The sequence below is a fragment of the Acartia tonsa genome, chromosome 7 (assembly GCF_053477335.1).
Source record: "Acartia tonsa isolate MP-2025a chromosome 7, ASM5347733v1, whole genome shotgun sequence".
Lineage (NCBI taxonomy): Eukaryota > Metazoa > Arthropoda > Copepoda > Calanoida > Acartiidae > Acartia > Acartia tonsa.
The window spans coordinates 51,430,778-51,452,201 of NC_137266.1; the positions used below are offsets into that span (position 1 = coordinate 51,430,778).

The following is a 21,424-nucleotide window of genomic DNA, read 5'->3' on the forward strand; positions in this document are numbered from 1 at the left end:
ATTTAATGTTTAATGGCTTATTTTCTTCGTGTTTTAAGACAATCAATAGAACAACAACAACAACAAAAATTTCAGTTTTTATTTAAGTAAAGTACAGAAAAATCTAAAATTCAAAACTAAGGTGTCTTTAGTGCATTTTTCTTATGCTCATATCTTCTAACCTTTGCAAGAAAAAAAACCTTTGCAAGAAAAAAACTTTGAAGTGTTTTGCAGCCATTCTTGCAAAGGGTACATTGGAACATGTGAAAAATACGCAAAAACAATTTTTAGATACTGACACCTCAGTTTAAATTTTAAATTTTACTGTGCTTTTTAAAAAAGAAATTAGATATTTTTTGTTGTTCTAATAATTGTCCTAAAAACGAAGAAAATTAGACATTACTCACTAAATTCTGATAACTATAAGTGGGGTAAAATTGCTTTTTAAAAAGTTCTCATAAAAAAAAACAGACTGCATGATCATTGGGACGGACAGAAGCACAAACAATATATAGATTAGATTCGCTGTTAAAAACACACAAAAAATTACTGTTGGATATGAACAATTTTGTTGAAAACTGAGGTATATTTCTTAAAAATAGATTTACATATTCTATATTCTTCGTAAGTAAATAAATATTATGTTTTCCACAGAAGTAGTAATACATAGTAATAAACAGAGATCTAAAGGGATAGGACAATGGCCGATAAATTGATTTGCATCCCTAATGATGGTGCAAAAAATTATCCCTTCTGTAGATTACAATTAGTGGTTGAAACGTTTTGACACTCAACTAAATTAACCAACCAATCAAAATTCACTAAAGTACCCAAAGTTATTAAGCCAACAAATAAGCAAACGTTATTATAATAGTTTGGGGACAAGTGAAATACACAGCCCAATGTCCCCTCTCTGATCCCTGAGTAATAAATATGTAAATAAGCAAATAAGATATTTAGCAGAAAAAAAGTCTGTTTGTTATATTTGATTATGAGAAATACAAAAACGTACGGAAATTAGATGATTTAGATTAAATCATTTACATATTAATAAATAATTAAATTTATATTTTTATATAAAAGTAACATGATCTTTGTCTGTGTACTTTATAATGTAGCTTCTAATAGGTCCTGGTAAGGTTTAAAACTATTTTGGGGGATGGTGCCACCACCCTCTCAAGAGAAATCGCCACTAGAAAAAAAAAATTTACAAAATTAACAACTTTGAAGACTTTATTACATTCTGATTGGTTTGTTCATTATTTTTAGTGTCCAAACGTTTCAATCACTAACTGTAATTTAATAAAAGGGTATTTTGCGTGGTTTAATAGGGGATGTACATTAATCCATCGGCCATTGTCTTTTCCCTTTAGATCCTTGGTTTTTAAGTCACATATTTATTAAAAGCTTTGCTGAGGTCAAGCTAACATAAATTAAGCTCTTATTTTCGTGAAAAAAACTATCTGTAATACGATATTTTTTCAGTATGGTGCAGAATCATTTCTGTATTTTAATAGGTTTCGAAGCCATACAGAAAATATTTACCCTTACCTTTCGTTTTAAACTTGCTGGCGTGACTTTTCAAAGGGTAGATAATAGCCCTGAAAAAAAACATAAATTTTAATTTATATTTAATCTTAAATCTTAAATCAAAGGATTTTATTTGATTATATAATCTGTTATTGACAAAAGTTGGCTAAATATATATACCTAAGTATTAACATTAAACTAAAGTTTTCCTCTATTTCATGTTACATTATAATTACAAATAAGATGCCCATCATAATACTGATTTTGCGTACCATTTTACCTTATAGCAAGCCCCTCTAGCGGGTCTGTATTCAAAGGGTTAAGAAATGAAAGAAAAATAGCCCAAAATCATCCTAAAACTTGAATCAAAAGTGCCTAAAACCATTAATGAAGCTTCCTAAAATGGAGAACTTAATCGGTTAAGTAGTTATTATCTTGATTAGTGGTTTCAATGATTTTAAAAATCGTATGCTAAAATTCTATGCTTATACTCTTATAAGTGTAGCCAATATCATTTTGTTATTATCAGAGCTTTGCTTTGATAGATATTGTCATCCTTGTTTAATTATCCAAAACGAGACCCTAGAAAAGAATAAATTTAATAACTATATTTGCACATATAGCTTATTAATTCTCAAGATTAAACAAATTAGCACGTATTAAACGTTTATTATAAAATTAATTGTGGATTATGAATAATTTGACGCTTTATAAGTTTAAACTAGATTTGTCTACCTTTCAAGGGATGTATCTAATAACCTAACTTTATATTTTCGTGGATACATGATTTTTCAGTATGGCAAGAACCGATTTTAAACCAGCGGAAATTAATCGGTTTCGGGACCATACTGGAAAAATATTTATCGCATTTTATTATAGACAACTTTCAGCGGATATTAAAATTAAAATTATAAGATCAAAAGTCAAAGCTAGTTTTGTCAGCCCCAAAGGGGCCAAAGGTCCAGGCTAACAAAACTAGCTTTAAATTTTAATTTTATGATTTTATTTAAATATTCGTAGAAAAATGTCTATACTACGAAAATAAACATGATTTTTAAGTATGGCCAGAACCGATTTTACTTCAGCGGAAATCAAACGGATTCAAGAAAGTTTTTACCTGTATCTATCCACAGCAATAGCAGTCAGGGTAAATATACTCGCGTTCACACTTATATTCTAAACAAAAATAAATCATTAAATGAATCACGAAACCTTTTAAAAGAAGTATTTTGTATCTGAATCTTGGACGGCAGACATCAGGAAAAATCAACGCAAATACAGGAATCTTCACTAAAACTTTCAGCTATCTATATCAAATAGCAGCTGAGAAAATCATATTTTCTCCCATAGAGTCATGGACTAACTGACGGACGGATGGACTGACATACAAAGTGATTTAAAGAGCAGCTTCGCTACTATAAATATAGGCGATTATCCTAAAAGACCACAATTTTTGTTAAACGCATTTTATGCTTATTTTAGTTTAGGTAAAGTAATAGTTAATAGTACCCCGTAGGGATAGCAACCCGTGGAGATTGATATGGTTACATAATGACCGATAAATTTATGCACATCCCAAATGTTTATACACAAAATTACCCCTTCTGAAGATAGCAGTTAGTGGTTGAAACGATTGGACACTCAACTAAATAGAATTACCAATTAAAATTAATAAATATCGCTAAAGTTGTTGAGCCAACGAATAAGAAACCGTTATTTTAAAACTTTGGGGACTAGTGTAATAAACGGTCCAATATCCCCAACCTTCCTGATAAACACTTTAATAGAAAATATGTAAATAGAAACATTATATGTTTTATTATGCTAAACTTAATAATGTAGTTCATATTTGTTTTGCTATATAAATACATCTCAGGGAGGGAGGGGACATTGGGCTGATTATTACACTAGCCTCCAAAGTTTTATAATAATGCTTTCTTAATCGTTGGCTTCAAAACTGTGGGGATTTTTTTATTTTCTAGTTTATTAGATTGAGTGTCCAAACATTTCAACCAGTAATTGTAATCTGCAGGAGGATAATTTTGTATGTCAATAATGGGGTTATTAATAAATTTGTCGGCTATTGTCTTATCCCTTTATATCCCTGAATACATCCACATATGTATATTTTAAATAACTTTTGTGTTATTTTAACACTCTGGCGTTTGTTAAATATCTCTAAAATATAAGTAAAGAAAAGTTACACTTTGTTGGTGTTATGAAAAAGATTAAAAGATTAATATTGGTAATCTTTAGTGCTGATATTCTTTGATAATATTAGTTAATAATTTTAAAAGTTAGCTGTTTATAAAGCCTATAAAAAAATACAACACAACTAAACAATCATAGACCAATACACAGACTTAATTACCAATGGCAGGCCAGTATACATTGTAATTGACCTATGGTAGGCCAGTATAGACGCTATATAAAGCTTAGGTAAAGAGTAAGAGGTTCATTTTATGATAATTGGGAAATTGTAGCTATTTAAAATAATATTTAGTTTACAATTAGCAGCCGACAGACACTAATGTACTTATTTTTTAGTTTAAAATCGATAGGACAATTCTATCATGTCTAAATTAACGAAAATTGTTCCGAACGACGGATGGACCGACCCTAATTATAAAAAAGCGTCACTTTTAAAAAGGGTAAGAGGTTCCTTTTATGATAATTGGGAAAATGTTACTATTTAAAATGATATTTAGTTTATTTAGCACCATACCGCCACTAATTGTATTTTAACAATACATAAACATAAATATTTTTAACGATGCTTGCAGCTGCGCCCCTAGAATCATCCCATCACCTAAATTAAAAGATGAAATAGCCTTAAACCATTCACTTATCTATGTAAAATTTTTCTGAAATCATAAGAAATAACGAGATTCATTGCTAAATAACATACCTCAGCCACACCTTCAGCCGGCTTTAAGCTGAGTTAAAGGGCATTTACAAAAAAAGACCCCTACCTTAAATCAATTCCTAATTGACAAATAATGCACTATAGGCTTCGCCCCTAGCCTCTAAGGGCTTTGTCCAATGAGGTAATTTAAAAAAAAATTTTAAAAATAAAAAAGAAATGCTGGTGCTGCCCACTAATTTTTTTTTGAGGGGGATTGGGAAATTTTCATTTTTTGGGGGGAGGGTGGGGGTGTCTACCCCCCAAGAAAATAGCTTAGGACCACCACAGGACCAATAGGTAAATACACTGAAGAGTAGAATCCGATCGGTTCAGTAGTTACCGAGATCTTAAGGGACAGACGGACAGACATCAAGCTACTTTGTATTATAGATAAAACGAATTTAAAAGATAATTCATTCTTATTTATAACAATAGCCTTGTCATGTCAAATATGTAGAACTATTTTAAAGAATTCTTAAATTTACAGTATTAACAAATAAAAATCAAAACAAGCAAGGACTACAACATCCATACAACCGAAGCTATAGACAAACCAACATAACGCTTGTTGAGTGTCAGAACTGAAAAAGCAGATAATTATATCACATATAAAGTTGTCATTAAAAAGGTTAAAAAGCTACATATTTTTAATGGAAATGCGAACGTTCTAATAACGATTATAGAGTTGCTATGCTTCCTAAATCGTACATAACTATTAAAATAATCATCATGCATAGTTTGAAATAGATAGGACAATTCTATCATGTCTAAATTAACGAAAAATAACTGTTCCGAACGGAAGGACCGACTCTAATTATAGAAAAGCTTCGCGTTTAAAAAGGAATCTTTATGTGCTTCTGTTTTGTGGAAAAATATATTTCTACTGTTGTTTTCAATTAATTAACATATAAATAGCTTTCTTAATTAAGATTTAGATAAGATAAAAACATAATTTGTCTATTAACTTTAATTAGATCTTACATTGTACAATACATTCCTATAATAAAGTAACAGGATGTTTGTTTGTCTGTCTGTATATATGTATGTATCTCTGTCTGTCTGTCTGTTTGTCTGTCTATTTGTACAAAAGGACTTCGCTAAGCACTGAACCTATATGGTTCTCCTCTACAGCGAATCTTCTTCCAGGTCTTGGGATGATTTTAGGCTTTTATTCATTTATAAGTCTAGGCACAGAAGCTAGATATGATTAAAAGAATTGTGTTTTAAGGTCAAGATTGCGTAAACTAATTTTGATTGCCTCGTAAAGAGGCACGGCAAATAGCTTTCTGACAGGTGGGCTAGGCAGGGAGGAAGGGGACAATGGGCTGTTTAATACACTAGTCCCCAAAGTTTTATAATAACTTTTTCTTATTCGTTGGCTTGACAACTTAGGGGACTTTTATTGAATATTGGTTGATTAAGTGCAGTGTCCAAACGTTTCAACTATTAGTTGTAATCTACAGTACGGGTAATTTTGAGTATCATCATTGGGATGTTCATAAATTTATCGGCCATTGTCTTATCCCTTTAGATTTCTGCAACGTAGGGCAAGGTGCTTAAAATAACTGTATTTCTATGACACCCATAGCATTTTAGTATTCAAAATCTAAGACAATTTTGTGCAAAGTTTCATAAAGATAAGTTCTCAGATTTATTCAACCTATGATGTATCCCTTTCTGTAACCCTATAAAGTAGTAGGATTTTTTTCTCTGAAGCTTTAGATCTCAATGACTACCTGATCCGATTGGATTCTCTATTTTAGGAAGGCTTCATACAAGCCCTGATATAATTTTAGGCTACTTCATTTTCTGATTTAAATATTATGATGGTTTTAAGCTATTTTTCTAGGCCCTCTCTGTCTTCATAGAGTTTCTAGATGCTAGGGTCATAGTAAAACTTAAATAACACTAAATAGCTTTTCAAAACAAAAGAAATCACGATTTAGGTTAAGAAACTTTCTTCCTTAATGAATTTTTCCTAAAGAGAAAAAATACTTAAATAAAATGATTGTTTAACCTAAAAATAGTAAGCTATAGAATACCTAGCAACTATCTAGTACCCACAAACACACATACACACACACAAACACACACACACAAATAAACAATGCTAGTAAAAAAAGAAAATATGTTTTGCGTGCGTGCTAAAGTTGGGTTAAATACTTCACAAATGCAGGGAGGGAAGGGACATTGGATTGTTGATTACACTAGTCCCCAAAGTCTTATAATAATGTTTTCTTATTTATGTGCTTATCAACCTTGGGGTCCGGGGACTTGAGTGTCCAACCTCTAATTTCGACCTCTAATTGTACTATACAGAGGGGTAATTTTGAGTATCATTATTGGGGACGTATTTCAATGTATCGACTATTGTCTTATCCCTTTAGATCCCTGGTGTTAAAGACTTTACAAATGTCACATAAATACTTTATCTCCTGGGGGCAATTGGCCACAATTCTCCAGGGAGATAAGACAATGGCCGATAAATTGATGTACATCCCCCAGGATGATACACAAAATTACCCCTTCTGTTGATTTTTTTGTCACTGCGTTTCAAAAAATTGAATATATTTTTCTCTGTGTTGACAGATTTCATAATTTAGAGACATATTTCAATTATATATATATATATGTGTGTCATATCATATATCTATATATAAAGAATATACAAGGAGGGAGGGGACCTTGGGCTTTTTATTTCACTAGTCCTCAAAGTTTTCTTATTCGTTTGTAATTAATTTTTTTGTATGTATACATTATAATTGACCAAAGATAAAATGTATACTTGCCTATCATTTCTATTGTAAGACGACATTTTCATAGGCACTATAAGCTTCCTCATTACTAAAGACAAGGATGACAACATCCATAAAAGCGAAGCCCTGAAACAGTAGGACAAACGGACATTGGCACTTGTATAGTGTCAAAACTGAAAAATCAGAATATAAATGAATAAATGTCAAAGCAAAATTGTGAGTAAATTTGTTGAAAAACTTCTTGATACAGGATATATATGGTTATGGACATACTTACATTTTAAGAACTTGATTATAGAGTTGCTTTGCTTATAATATTGTACTTTGTTGTCCTAGGAATCAGTATACTAAAAATCAGAACAATCGGATGATTAGATCACTTAAAAATTAGTTGCTAAAAATGTTTTAAAAATCAACATGTTTAAAATGGACGTACAGACTTTCTGATAATGATTATAGAGTTGCTACGCTTTCTAAATCGTACCTAACTACTGCAGGAACCACCAAGCAAAATTTGAAATCGATAGGACAATTTTAACATGCCTAAATTAATGAAAAAAGCTATCCATCTCAGACGTACGGACGGACCGACCCTAATTATAGAAAAGCTTCGATTTTAAAAACAGTAGAATAGGAATAACTAAAATTTAAATAGAATATATTTAGCTGTTAATCTTTAGTGATGCAATTATATCAAGATTGTATATTCATAATGTTATTTTTTAAATTCGTTGAACTATTAAATATGGGAATTTAAATAGAGCTAAGCTTATAAACATTATGAACGGATTATAGAGTAGCGTCGATTTGCCTTTTTTTAAACAATGAATTTTTCTTGCAAAAACCACATATCAATATTAAATTTGAAAGTTTTTTCGGGTTAACGTTGAAACAAAAGTTTTAGAGAAAAAAAATAGCTCAATTTCAAATTTTCAAGAATAACTGAAAACTTGAATACTGTTACATATTCTAAAAACTTTTACCAAACAAGGATGATAACTTCCAAGATATAAAACATATTCAATGAATATTAATTTATCCCATTAGTTAAATAGGGGAAATGTAGAAATTACTAGAGGCTGCGCCCCCCCCCCCCCCCTGCATCTAGAAGATCAGTATTCAGAAAGGCAAGAAGGGGACAGAAAAAAACATACCAAGACTTGAAATAAAATAGCCTAAAACCATCTCGGGACCAAGATTCCCTTAAAAAAGAAAAACCAAACGGCTTGATATCTATTGATATATTAAGCTTCAGACAATAAAAACCTTAAGAATTCGATATCCACACATCCGATTGAGTTCTCCTTTTTAGGGAAGCTTCAAATATTACCCAGGGGGGTTTTAAGCTATTTTATTTTTATATGTAGGTCTTGGAACGGTTTTATTCTATTTTTCTGCTCTTGGTTTCCTATGCCTACGACAAGGCGCCTAAATGCAAGAGGCGATCTGCAAGTACGTTATAAATATAGGATTTAGCAAAAGAAAACTATAAAGTAGCTTAGTTTCTAAATAAAGTTACAAATACCAGTTATAAAATTGAGGTTCATATGTATTCATAAGACAAAAAAAGAAATAAAAATAAATGGAGCATAATTTTATTGTTGGTACAATAAATATTAGAGTAAAACACTAAAGAGGGAAGGGGTTAAATAACTGTATTTCCCCTTCCAAGAACCTTGTGCCGACTTTCAATTTAGTCTTTAAAAATCAACGAATAGCGTCAGGAATACCATCAGTCGCTTCAAAGGAGCAGAAAAATATTTGCTAGCAGACGAAAAAGGTCCTTAACAATGGGATCCAGGTAGTAGCCTCTTTATACATCTATGCTATAAATTTATTCAATAAATGTATGACCCAGACAACTACCTGGCTCCAGTGATAGGGACCTTTTACGACTGCTCTTTTTGTAGTTACTTGGCTGCGTTAATATTCCCGACGCTATTGGCTGATTTTGAAACCCAATTGAAAGTCGGCACGGGCTGGGGGACATACAGTTATTAAACTCCTTGCCCCTCTATTATTTCACTTTAATATTTGTAATATTTTTTCTAACAATTGTTTATTATGCTTTTTGTAACACAACTGAATTTTTAAATGATAAAAAAAGTAATTTCTCTATAACTAAGGATTTTTCTGTGCACTTATACTGTGCATATTTAGAATGACGTCAGTAAACTTAAAGACACGCTTAAAAGACCAACACACAGTCACTATGCCTACTTATCGTCCAATAATCGCTGGAAAGTGTTTTGTGTAACGTAATGAAAACACGTCTAAAAAGGAGGGATGAGAGGAGAAGTGGGAAAGAAAACACCTAAAAAAAGAGATGGATTTAGACGTATTTTTATTACGTCACACATGACACTTTCCAGCGCTTCATTATATTTGTTGAAAATAATAAAAACTATTGTAAACTTTACTGTATAACATTATACTGTTTATTTTTCATAATGATTATCATTAAAAACATAATTTCTTCTCATTTTATTATGATAAGTTTCAAATTTATTTTCAAAACTTTTAAAATCATAACTTTTCAAACTGTGTCAAACATTTTGTTGAGTTCAAAGTGACAATTATTATTTTAAAATTATGGTCATCAATTCTACATCTTTATTTTTTGCGTCGTTCAAAAGGGGGTATGAAGGGGATAGAAGAATAGCAAAAAACTTTCAGGCTCGATTCTGAAAATAAAATAGCCGAAAACCATCCCAGACCCTAGAAAGTTCTTCCCTCAAAAAAAGAACTCAATCTGTTCAGTTATTGAAATCTATAGCTTTAGACAGAAAAATTTACTACTTTATATGATTTTTTGGAAAAATTAATCTTACTTTTGAGCATCATCTCTATAAATACATAACTAGCTCCATCTGTTTATTATTGCAATGGAGATTTTCTTTATATTATGTATAGCTCATTGTGAATTTTTTCATTCTTTTTCTTATTTAAAGTTGTACAGAAAAACGGAAAACTTGTATTTATATACAACTTAAACGGCCATAAAAGTAAATTGGATATTCAAGTAAATTTAGAATTCTATACACAACCAAGCATGTTTTATGGATTTTATCGATTTTTATGTAAAAAATTTGGGAAATTTTTATTGTTATGCTAGTTCAGTTAATAATTTATAATCTAAATTAAGCTTAATTATGTTTTAATGGGGTTTTTAATGATGTATAAAGTTTTTTTTATATTTTCCCATTAGGTCAAATTAACCTTTTTACTTAGAGCGAGGGGACAATGGGCTGTTTATTACACTAGTCCCCAAAGTTTTATAATGTTTTCTAATACGTTGGCTTAACAACTTTGGGGACTTTTACTGAGTTTTAATTGATAGGTTCATTAGGTTGAGTGTCAAATATTCCGAATACTAATTGTAGTCTAAAGAAGGGGTAATTTTGTGTATCATTATTAGGGCTATATATCAATTTATCAGCCATTGTCTTATCCCTTTAGATCCCTGCAAAGAAACAAACTTTAAATTGATTTCAATTTAGGGGGGCTACTAAGTAGCATTCAAACAAAATAAAAAGTATATTGCTTATGATTATGGTTTAATGGGTTAAATAAAGGTGAATTATTACAAAACTGGGCTAACCTTTCTAATAATCAGGGATCTAAAGGGATAAGACAATGGCTCATAAATTGATGTACATTCTCAATAATGATACACAAAATTACATCTTATGAAATTTGAATTAGAGGTCTAAATGTTTGGACACTCAACTTAATGAAGCAACTAATCCAAAGCCTCCAAAGTTGTTAAGGCAACGAATAAGAAAACGTTATTATAAAACTTTGGGGACTTGTGTAATAAACAGCCCATTGTCCCCTCCCTCCCTGAGTAATAATACATATAACTTAACCTTCTTACTTAATATATAAATGGAAATATTATTATAATGTTGGACAAAATTAAACTTTTCTCCCTTTATTTGCTGTTTTCTTTAATCTGCTCGACTGTTCATACTTTTATATTTATGAGCTACTTGTGGATTATACATATTTGCTACTATATATTTTAAAACATATTGAATATCATAAAGCTATAAAAGCTATATTTGTGTGGAATACGTATCCTATTTTCAGGATTATATACATTTTAAAAAGCAAAGAAAAGTTAAAAGTACAAATTCAATTTTATCCAAATTTTTTGTGTGTTCTTAAGATATACCAATGATATTCCAATATTTTCAGAGAAGCTTAGATTTAGACTAGTGTTAGTTTTAGGCTATTTTGTGGATGGTTTAATCATTTAAAGTCTGTTAAATGACATCCTGATAATATAGCTTCATTAATTAAAATTCCTTTTTTGATTTTTTAGTAAATGTTTCATTAACATTAAATAAATATAAGAAATAATTTATATTGTTTACAATTAGGTAATATAAATTAACCATAATCATTAAACTAACAACATGGATGACAACATCAGTAAAAGCGAAGCACTAAAACAGTGGGACAAACGAACATTAACACATGTAGGGTGTAAAAACTGAATATGCAGATTAAAAATTTGTTACACGAAAAAAGCTTACTGTTACGGATTGAGCTATCCTAATTATAGAAAGGCTTCGCTTTAACAAGGACAATTATACTCAATTATAGCGAAGCCAGAAAACAAACATTAAAGACGAAAATGAATATAAGAATTTTAAATTACTTAAACTTGACTTAGGGCTATGACATCTATTTGTATCACAGTTAAAAATAATTGTATTTGTTGAATATTTCAGATGTTATAGCTATAGAAGCACTACAGTGTATGAAAAAAAATACTTTCTTAAATATACAAAATATTATATACTGCAAGGGCGTGCGATAAAAGGGGGTTCACACACCCACCAAGTCTATTTACTGTTTCGCCCCCAGGGAATTAAATGCACCCCCCTTTCATACCCCGATGTGTAAATAAATCTCGATTACCGCTGAACAGATATGGGTCTCCTTTACAGTGAAGCTTCTTATAGGTCCAGGGAAGGTTTAAAACTAATTTTGGGAAAGTGATTCCAACTCTCTAAAGAAAAATAGCCCATAGAAAAAAAAATTCTTTACACAAAAAATCTAAAATTAGGGGAGGGGTCTCTTTACCCCCTCCCTTGCCTAAAGTGCCCCAAAAGACCTCTACGAGCTTAGTGTATTTTCTAATAAGTAAAAACCACACAAACCTTAATAGGTAAATGCTAAAACAATATTTTTTCATCATTTGACATTCAGACCTCTTTGTCCTAAAAAATCACACTGATTCATCTAGATATACTTTTGACTTGGATATAATTCTTTATGTGATTCGCGCTACCCCCTGTTAAAATCCTCTGCGCGTGCCGTTATAGTAAAGTAGGAAATATGCGTAAGAAAATATTTACTTATTGGTTTACAATATTTGGTATGTATGTCTAACAATACTGAAATGGATACTTTATCATTTAAAATGGGATACAAAATTTACAAATGTAGGAAATTTTCAGTTAATATTCAATTGCAAAGATTTTTAAATTACGTAAGCTTTAAAGGCAAAGCTTTTCTTATTGTGGTTGGTGGTAACGTCTTTTACATCTAGCTGAGTTCGTTAATTATTTCATAATGGATTCTTATTGTTTAAATTTTAGCAGCTAAATAAAACGAATAACTCTTAACCACAGAATATTGCTTAATACGCATCCCCTCAAACCGCGTTAAAGACGTTTAAAGTTGTTCTTATAAATGCTAAGCTAGAAAATGACATCAAAAATACCTTGACCCAAAAAAAGCTCAACTAATTACCAATATTATGTACAGTTAGGACTTACAGTAAACGGTAGGGCAAACAAAGTAACACTAAAAAGAATCAGAGAGATAGGGGACAATGGGCAATTTATTACACTTGTCCCCAACGTTTTCTTATTCATTGGCTTAACAACTTTGGGGTCTTTCTGTGAATTTTGATTGGTTGGTTTTAGATGAGTGTTCCAACGTTTCAACCACAAATTTTAATCTACAAAAAGGGGTAATTTTGGGTATCATCATTGGGGATGTAAATCAATTTATCAGCCATTGTCTTATCTATTTAGATCCCTGAGCAATAATTACTGTATGTACTAACCTCAAAGAAAGGACTGAAAGGACACATAAAATTTGGCAGATTCCATCTTTGAAGTAGAGCAGCCTGTAAACAAAAATCTTATTAAATTTCTTTCATCAATTTGTACCTTTTATTTACTCAAAGCGTATCTTCTCATTTTGTTCGTCCATCTGTTCGATTTCTCTGTTTGGGAGCAAAGAGGGATGGGACAATGGGTTGTTTATTGCACAAGTCCCCAAAGTTATATAATAACGTTTTCTTATATGTTGGCTTAACAACTTTGGGGACTTTAGTGAATTGTAATTGGTTGAGTGTAACTGTGGTAGTCGGACAGACAGATTGTCATTTCCTAGAGCATGCTATGCTCCGGGACTGCCGATAACACCCAGACGTTAATCTCCTCTTTATCACAATTCTAGCCAACCCATTCTGCCATTGTTTGACCATCAAAGAAAGCGGTCAACTTATCACCCGCTGATATGGGGAGGGAGTTGCCCCTCCCCCCTGCATGTTCCAGTAACCTACCCTTTTCCGGGGGACGTCTACCTTTCCCCCTACCGGAGCCTACCCATCTACTATTCACCTGGCTGAGGCTCCCCCATCTTCTCTACACCCATTTTCTACCTAACCCATTATTGTAATCTGTTTGTATATAAAGCTATTAACTTGTTGTATATAGTCAGTTCAAATATAACATTCAAACAGTAACTACTTGTAGTACTTTATTGATAGAATCCTTAAGGCTAGGGGCCGAACTAGGGGTTGAACCACTTCACCCTACTTCACCCTACCACATAACAACTTTGTTTCAACCACTAATTGAAATCCACAGAAGGGTTAATTTTGTGTATCATCATTGGAGATGTACATCAATTTATCAGCCATTGTCTTATCCCTTTAGATCCCTACTTTGTTCTAACAATTTTTCAACTTGTTTCAAGTAAGTTTCGCTTCTTTTCTTGTAAATCATCCTAGTATTTTCTAAATCTGAAGTTATTAAATATTAAAAAGTACCTACTCATCTATAGAAAAATAATTTAATGTTTACATTAAGAACCTATTCAATTTTAAACTCAAAAGAAAACATTCAATTTTGCATTAGATTATTGAAATTATATTATCGTACAGAAAAAAAAAACTTAAAGAAATATTTTCATTTAAATCTTATATAGAATAAATTTGCAAAAAAAATAATATTTTAAGGGGAAAAAATAGAAAAAATATTTATTTTGTAATATTTGGATTAACTTTAATATTCTGTTCAAAAGACTCCTTGAAATTTAAAGCTTTCTGTAAATTTACAAAACCAAAGAAGTTTAAGGAAAAATAATATTTCTTAGTATTTGGATTAACTAAAATAGTCTCTTAACAAAAAATTGAATAGATTTGCAAATCAATAAAATTTTAAGGAAAAACAAATTGAAAAAAGATCTATTTCGCGTAGTATTTTTATTTAAATATGGTTTCTTCTAAAGGATTATTTTGGAATTTTATTGAGAGACTTGAATACATTTAAGCTTTTTTCTAGAAATTGTTATTCTTAATCATTGGATGGTTGAAGAATTTATGCAACCCCCTTCGATCTTTTTTTGATTCTTATTTTAGGTTATGTTGGGCTAAGTTAAGGTAAGAAGAGTCCCCAGGGTTAGAACTTTATATGGAGCTGCCTCTTAAGGGGCAGAGGATAAAAGTATGTCTTATTGCTTGAAATATCTCACTTACCCTTAACAGTAATTAATGAAAATAATCTTATTTATAAAATAAAAATCTATATCATTCTTAGAAAAAAAAATAATAATAATATTGTAAAAACTGTATATAGCATAGATGGAATCTAAAGGGATAAGACAATGGGCGATAAATTTATGTACATTCCCAATTATGATACTCAATATTGCCCCTTCTGAAGATTACAATTAGTGGTCGAAACGTTTGGACATTAAACTTAATAAACTAACCAATCAAAATCAAATAAAAGTCTCCAAAGTTGTTAAGCCAACGAATAATAAAACGTTATTATAAGACTTTAGGGACTAGTGTAATAAACAACCCAATGTCCCCTCCCTCCCTGGGTAAAAACCTGTATATACACCATACCTGGAATCTGAAAGGAATGGAGAAAAGCCCAATAATCACATCAGCTAAAGCCAGGTTTGCTAAAAATAATACAAATATTTTTGATTTATTGGTTGTAGCCAAGAAAATATATTTTTCTTTTTTTTTCGTCTAAAAGTAGACATAATATACATAAGATTACCTAAAAATATTGTACTTTAACAATAAACAAGCGGCTATGCCCCTAGAGGTGTCTTGGGGCGCTTGAAGAAGGTGGTAGTCGCACCCCCAATTTTAAATTCTAGTTTTAAAAAGAAAGAAATTATGGATGGGGTAATTTTTTTAGGGGGTGATTTCTCTTGGAAATGTGGTGGTATCCTCCCCCAAAAAGTTATAACCTTCGCAGGACTTATTATGAAAAGCTACATTGTAAAGGAATACAATATCGGTTCAGCGGTTAGCAAGATCCTTCGGTACAAACAAACAAACAGACAGTCATCCTTTACTTTATTATAAGGGTACTCTAAATATTAAAAATTAAAATCTCACCTATAAAGAAATTTGTAACAGATTGCATCCTAAAAAAAAAAAAAACTTTTATTTGAAAACTTGAATTGGCATTTACTTCTGAGATAAATTTGAACAAAAACTAACAAAGTTACTCTAAAGTCTTGTTTATTTTAGCCAGGGAGGGAGAGGTCATTGCTAAGTAATTACACTATAGTACCCTAATTTTTATATCTTATAGTTGGTTTCAAAATAGTAGTTTCCAAACTTTTCTACTAATAATTTTAGTCTACTGAATGGGTAATTTCGTCTATAATCATTGGGGATGTTTATAGATATATCGTTAAATATCTTATCTCTTAAGATAACTGATTTATACGGAAAAAGCGAAACTATGCTTAAACTTTTAAAGCCTTAATATTTAAGCTGTTTCAGATATTTTAGTTGACTATAAACATTCTAAAGCTTAGCTTTATATGATAGATACTAATTATAATTAGGTTAGCTCTCATTGTAGATATAATATTAGTTAGTTATAATTATAATCACAATTGATTATATTACATTAGTAGAGGTGGTACACACATATAATTAGATTATACATTACTAGATTTAGATTGTAAATACATGATTTTTTTTAATGGAACCAAAGTGTTGCTATGCATGTAAAAATCATTTATTCCTTACAAAAAATGCCTTAAGCCAATTATTTTCTGTCAATGTTATATATGTTTAATTTAAGCAAGACACTATAAATCTGTTTACAGACAAATAGCCATTCTACTAACAAGGATGACAACATCCTTAAAAGCGAAGCTCTTAAAACAAAAAAATTGTTGACAGAAAGGTTAAAAATCAACACGTTTTAAATGGACGTTCGATCTTCCTTTTAAAGTTCATAGAGTTGCTACGCTTTCTCTAGATCGTAAATAACTGTTATAGAAATCATCATGCAAAGTTTAAAATTGATAGGACAATTCTAACATGTCTAAATTAACGAAAAGAGCTAATCGTTTCGGACGTACAGACGCGATCCTAATGAAAAAAAAGCTTCGCTTTAAAAATTACCTTCTACTTGTGACAATATGAGATAACTGTAGCATTTCCAAATACAGAAACCAGTGATATTAAACCATAACACATAGACACAGTACGTTTTAAATGGACGTACGGACTTTCTGGTAACGATTATAGAGTTGCTACGCTTTCAACTTCGTACCTAACTGTCATAGGAATCATCATGCAAAGTTTAAAATCGATAATGCAATTCTAACATGTCAAAATTAACGAAAAAAACTAATCTTCCCGGACGTACGGACGGACCTATCTAAATTATAGAAAAGCTTCGCTTATAAAAATTACCTTCTACTGGTAACAACAATAAAAATGACTGTAGCATTTCCAAACACAGAAACCAGAGATATTAGACCATAAAACATGGACAGCAGAACTGTTATTCCAATCTAGAAAACGAAAATTTTATTGTGCTTTCCCTCAATATCCTATTGAATCTGTCCATAATACCTTTAAAAATGACGTCATATAATATAAATGACCAATGACAGGCTAAAAAACAGACTAAATTACTAATAGCCGGGTTAGTTTAAATTTTAATTGACCAATGGTAGATCAGTAAGACGTCCTTTTTTATAGGCCTTATATCTTCTACCTGCAGGGGGCCCTAACCCTTCGGGGTTACCCTGTCCTCAATATAACCTAACCTAATCTTTGTTAAAACACTAACACACGAACAACTACCCTCTTTTAATTTAATCTATCCTAGAATATGGGGGGAATCATGTGCTCTGCTAGAAACTTTGAGGGAAAACACTATTTTTTAAGTATTGTGATTGATTATTAAAAGATTATCGAATTTTAGATTAATTATTTAGAATTTTATATTTTATAGAGTTGCTTCAACTCTATAACTAAAACTTCTTTTAGTTCGTCCATTCTAAGGAAAAAAAAGTTTTTTAATGGCTACTGTAAATGCCCTCCCTCCAACTTACCGGTGGTTCATATAAAAAATCGTCCGGATCCCGCTCCGTAGGGGTACAATTTGCAGGCAAGCTCACATTTCCTCCAGAATTACTAGAATTACTAGAGTTCCAGTCCTCCAGGTAAGAGTTGGACTCCAGACAGTCCACCAGGATTTCATCCATTCTACAAATTAAAATATAGTTATTTTTCTCATAGTATCAGAGACAGCTTTCCGCGAATATTAAAATGATAACTTTATAGGTTAGGTTATAATGGTTACAGAGTTATCCTGCAAGATTAGGTCATCTCAGGAATAGGCCCATCAGGGTAAAGGCCCACGACAGGGGTTAGGCATTAGGAAAACAAGGATGACAGCATCCATAAGTAGCGAAGCTCAAAAATTATGAATATATATCAGGAAAAAGTACTATAAAGCAGTGTCATACAATAAACATTAATGTTGATGAAATAGGGAAATCAGAAAACCTTTAAAATCACGCAACCTTAAAGATCATGAAAATTAAAAAATCTAGCACCGCAATTTATACCTAGACAAATCTTAATGAAACTTGATAAAAAAATTTAGAATATAAGCATATTCAATCCCTAATAGTTTTAGCCGCAAATCCTGAATAGGGATCGAGAAAACAATAGAAAACCTACAAATCTAGGAATCGATCTAGCACCCCTATTAATAGAAAACTTAAGGAAAATATGTAGAATGTAAATTTAAGCAATCCCTGAAAATTTCAGCCCATTATCTTAAAAATGAGTTGAGAAAATCAGGAAAATATGAAAATGTAGGAATCGATCTAGCACCCCAAATAACAGACGGATGGACAAAACAATGTATAGATTAGATGGACATATGTTATAAGAATCTTCACTAAAAATTTCAGCTGTCTATCTTTTAAAGGGGCAGAGAAAACACGTTTCCCCCATATTGTCTCAGACGAACAGTCGGAAGGACGGACGGACATTTCGAATTATAGAGTAGCTTCGCTACTAAAAAAAACCTGACCCCCAGCCCTATGGGATTGGGGGTTCTATTCCGAATAGAATCAATAGCGGTTGCATATAGAAATGCTGTTTTTGAACAAAATAAATTAAACAAGATTAAACAGACAAAGAAAATAAATGCTTTATCATGAAGTATAAATCCCTAACATAGCAACATTATAAATGGTGCAGAAATTTCTTAAAAATAGATATCATGGTATAAATAAAACACCTACATCATAGAGTAATCCTTAAATATTAAAAATTTAGATCCTATTATTTCAATTAAAAAAGGTTTAGTAATGTGATAAAAATGGAAAAAAATGCAATATGATGGGTTTTATGCAAATTTTTAAAAAATTAAATAGTTTTTTTAGAAAGTTTTTTTTGTTTACATTCCTTTTTACACCAGTTAAAGCCTGATTTTTTTTATTTTGAAATACAATAACTTATATTATTACAGATAAATCCTAAAGTAAAGTCAGGATCATTTTTGCAAAACTGTTGGTTTTTAATGAAAATTGTAGATTTCTCTGGCTTTGATCAATAATTTTTCTTATTTTATTTTACTCTTCGAGACGAATTCGGAGAGGTGAATAAGGATATACTTCCCTCACCCCCAAGAATCTAAATTTTTAGATGCATGGTCGAAAATATTTTTTATTTCTTTATTTCTTAAATAATGTTGTAAATTTTGAAAGCAATTGTATTATCGCTTTAAAATCGACCCACTCTTTTTTACATATTTATCTTTGTCAATCAGTATTTTCAGTATCCAGGTATTTAAACTAAGTGTTCACCTGTCCATTAGAATAATAATTATTGGATGTTATATTTTTTTATCTATTCTAGCTAATGCACCCCTAGTATAAAATATGAAAATAAAAAAGCCTTAATCCTACCTCTAGACCTATGTAAAGCTTTTCTAAAATGGAGACATAATTGGTTTAGTAGTTGGCAAGATCTTTACCGACAAACAAGACAAAACATTAAAACTGTATATAATAGGATTTATATAAGATCATTAACCACAAGGTCAATTTTTTTATTAAACAAAACAATAAAGTGTAATAAATAGTTTAAAAATAAATGCTTTTTTCATATTCAGTAAATGTAATGTTCATTAGACAATTAATGGTTAAACTTCTAGAACTATTAATTGAACATAAACAAGTTTTAAAATTGGACCAAAAACAACAAAGATATGGGGAAATATGTAAAACATATAAAAATAGCCAAAAACCTGCTTAAAGGCAGTCTGACCCCCATGGTTGTATTTTTAAAACGACAGGAAATTTAATTTTTTTATCTTACCTAAAGAATTTGGAAAATTGGACTATATACATCAGAGATATGAAAAATAAGGGAAAAATTTAAAAATAGCCAAAAACCTGCAAAAAGGCATTCCGACCGTCATGGTTGTTTTCTTTAAACGACAGGAAATTTAATTTTGATATCTATAACGGAAAAAAATTGGAAATCGTACCATAAACACCAAAGGTATGGAGAAAAATGTGAAAAATACAAAAATAGCCTAAAACCTGCTTAAAAGCAGTCTGACCGTTATAGTTGTTTTCTTTAAACAACAGGAAATTCAATTTTGATATCTATAACTGAAAAAATTTTGGAAATCGGACCATAAACACCAAAGATATGGAGAAAAATGTGAAAAATACAAAAATAGCCTAAAACCTGCTAAAAAGCGGTCCGACCGCCATCGATGTTTTATAGTTAATTGTGCTCCTTAATAATAGAAATGTTGTCAAAAAATTTCAGCCTTTTATCTTTCATAGGAGCCGAGAAAATCACGTTTCCCCCAAACTAAGACGGACATACGGACAGACGGACAGACGGACATACGGACAGACGGACAGACGGACAGACGGACATACGGACATACGGACATACGGACAGACGGACATACGGACAGACGGACATTTCAAATTATAGAGTAGCTTCGCTACTAAAAATATAGTTTATAAAATTTAAGTAGGTGTAATTAGATATTATGTATGATTGTTCTTCCTAACGTATTTTCTTATTTACAGTTAGACGGACATTTTCTATCTGTAAAGTAGCTATGCTAGTTATAATATTTTGACTTTTTATGGTGTCGTGTCCATGATTTAATAAATCCATTACCTGGTCAAAGAAAATTGTCTGCAGCAGCACTGATTGTTTGTTTCTAATTACTCGCTGACAGATGTATATCTACTAATGTGGCTTCCAGGGATCTAAAGGGATAGGACAATGGCCGATAAATCAATGTACATTCCCAATGATGAAACACAAAATTATATCTTCTTCGAGGAAGAAACTTTTGAACACTGAACTCAATTAACCAACCAATCAAAATTCAAATAAAAGTCCCCAAAATTGATAATCAACGAATGTAAACTTTAAGGACTGGTGTAATAAACAGGCCAATGTCCCCTCCCTCCCTGTGTGGCTTTACAACAACATTAAACTAAAATCTCAAAGCCAACAAGATACATTTTTAACATTTTTTTATTAACAATTGTATTTTTTATGTTTTCTGAAATAAAAAATCATGATTTATTTTTATGATACAGATGTTAGTTTGATAAAATGTATTGCAAATATTTACAGAGAAGATTTTGAGCAAAGTCATGATATTAAAAAGTTTTT

General features: G+C 31.0%; 2 protein-coding genes across 3 annotated transcripts in view; both read right to left on the reverse strand.

The window, feature by feature from the left end:
- The window catches only part of LOC145323951 (prolactin-releasing peptide receptor-like), a 45,987-nt gene extending 24,974 nt beyond the window's left edge, over positions 1 to 21,013 (reverse strand). For both annotated transcript variants that reach the window (XM_080166565.1, XM_080166566.1), the window contains exons 1-8: positions 20,918 to 21,013; positions 17,806 to 17,959; positions 17,159 to 17,259; positions 15,839 to 15,867; positions 15,332 to 15,390; positions 13,256 to 13,318; positions 2,627 to 2,685; positions 1,531 to 1,580 (exon numbers count right to left, since the gene is read on the reverse strand). In XM_080166565.1, the coding sequence (XP_080022691.1) occupies positions 1,531 to 1,580; positions 2,627 to 2,685; positions 13,256 to 13,318; positions 15,332 to 15,390; positions 15,839 to 15,867; positions 17,159 to 17,259; positions 17,806 to 17,958 (514 nt within the window). In that variant the 5' untranslated portion in view covers position 17,959; positions 20,918 to 21,013. The remainder of the gene's footprint in view (positions 1 to 1,530; positions 1,581 to 2,626; positions 2,686 to 13,255; positions 13,319 to 15,331; positions 15,391 to 15,838; positions 15,868 to 17,158; positions 17,260 to 17,805; positions 17,960 to 20,917) is intronic.
- The window catches only part of LOC145323956 (uncharacterized), a 342,132-nt gene that overhangs the window by 248,169 nt on the left and 72,539 nt on the right, over positions 1 to 21,424 (reverse strand). The gene's annotated exons all lie outside the window — the stretch shown is intronic.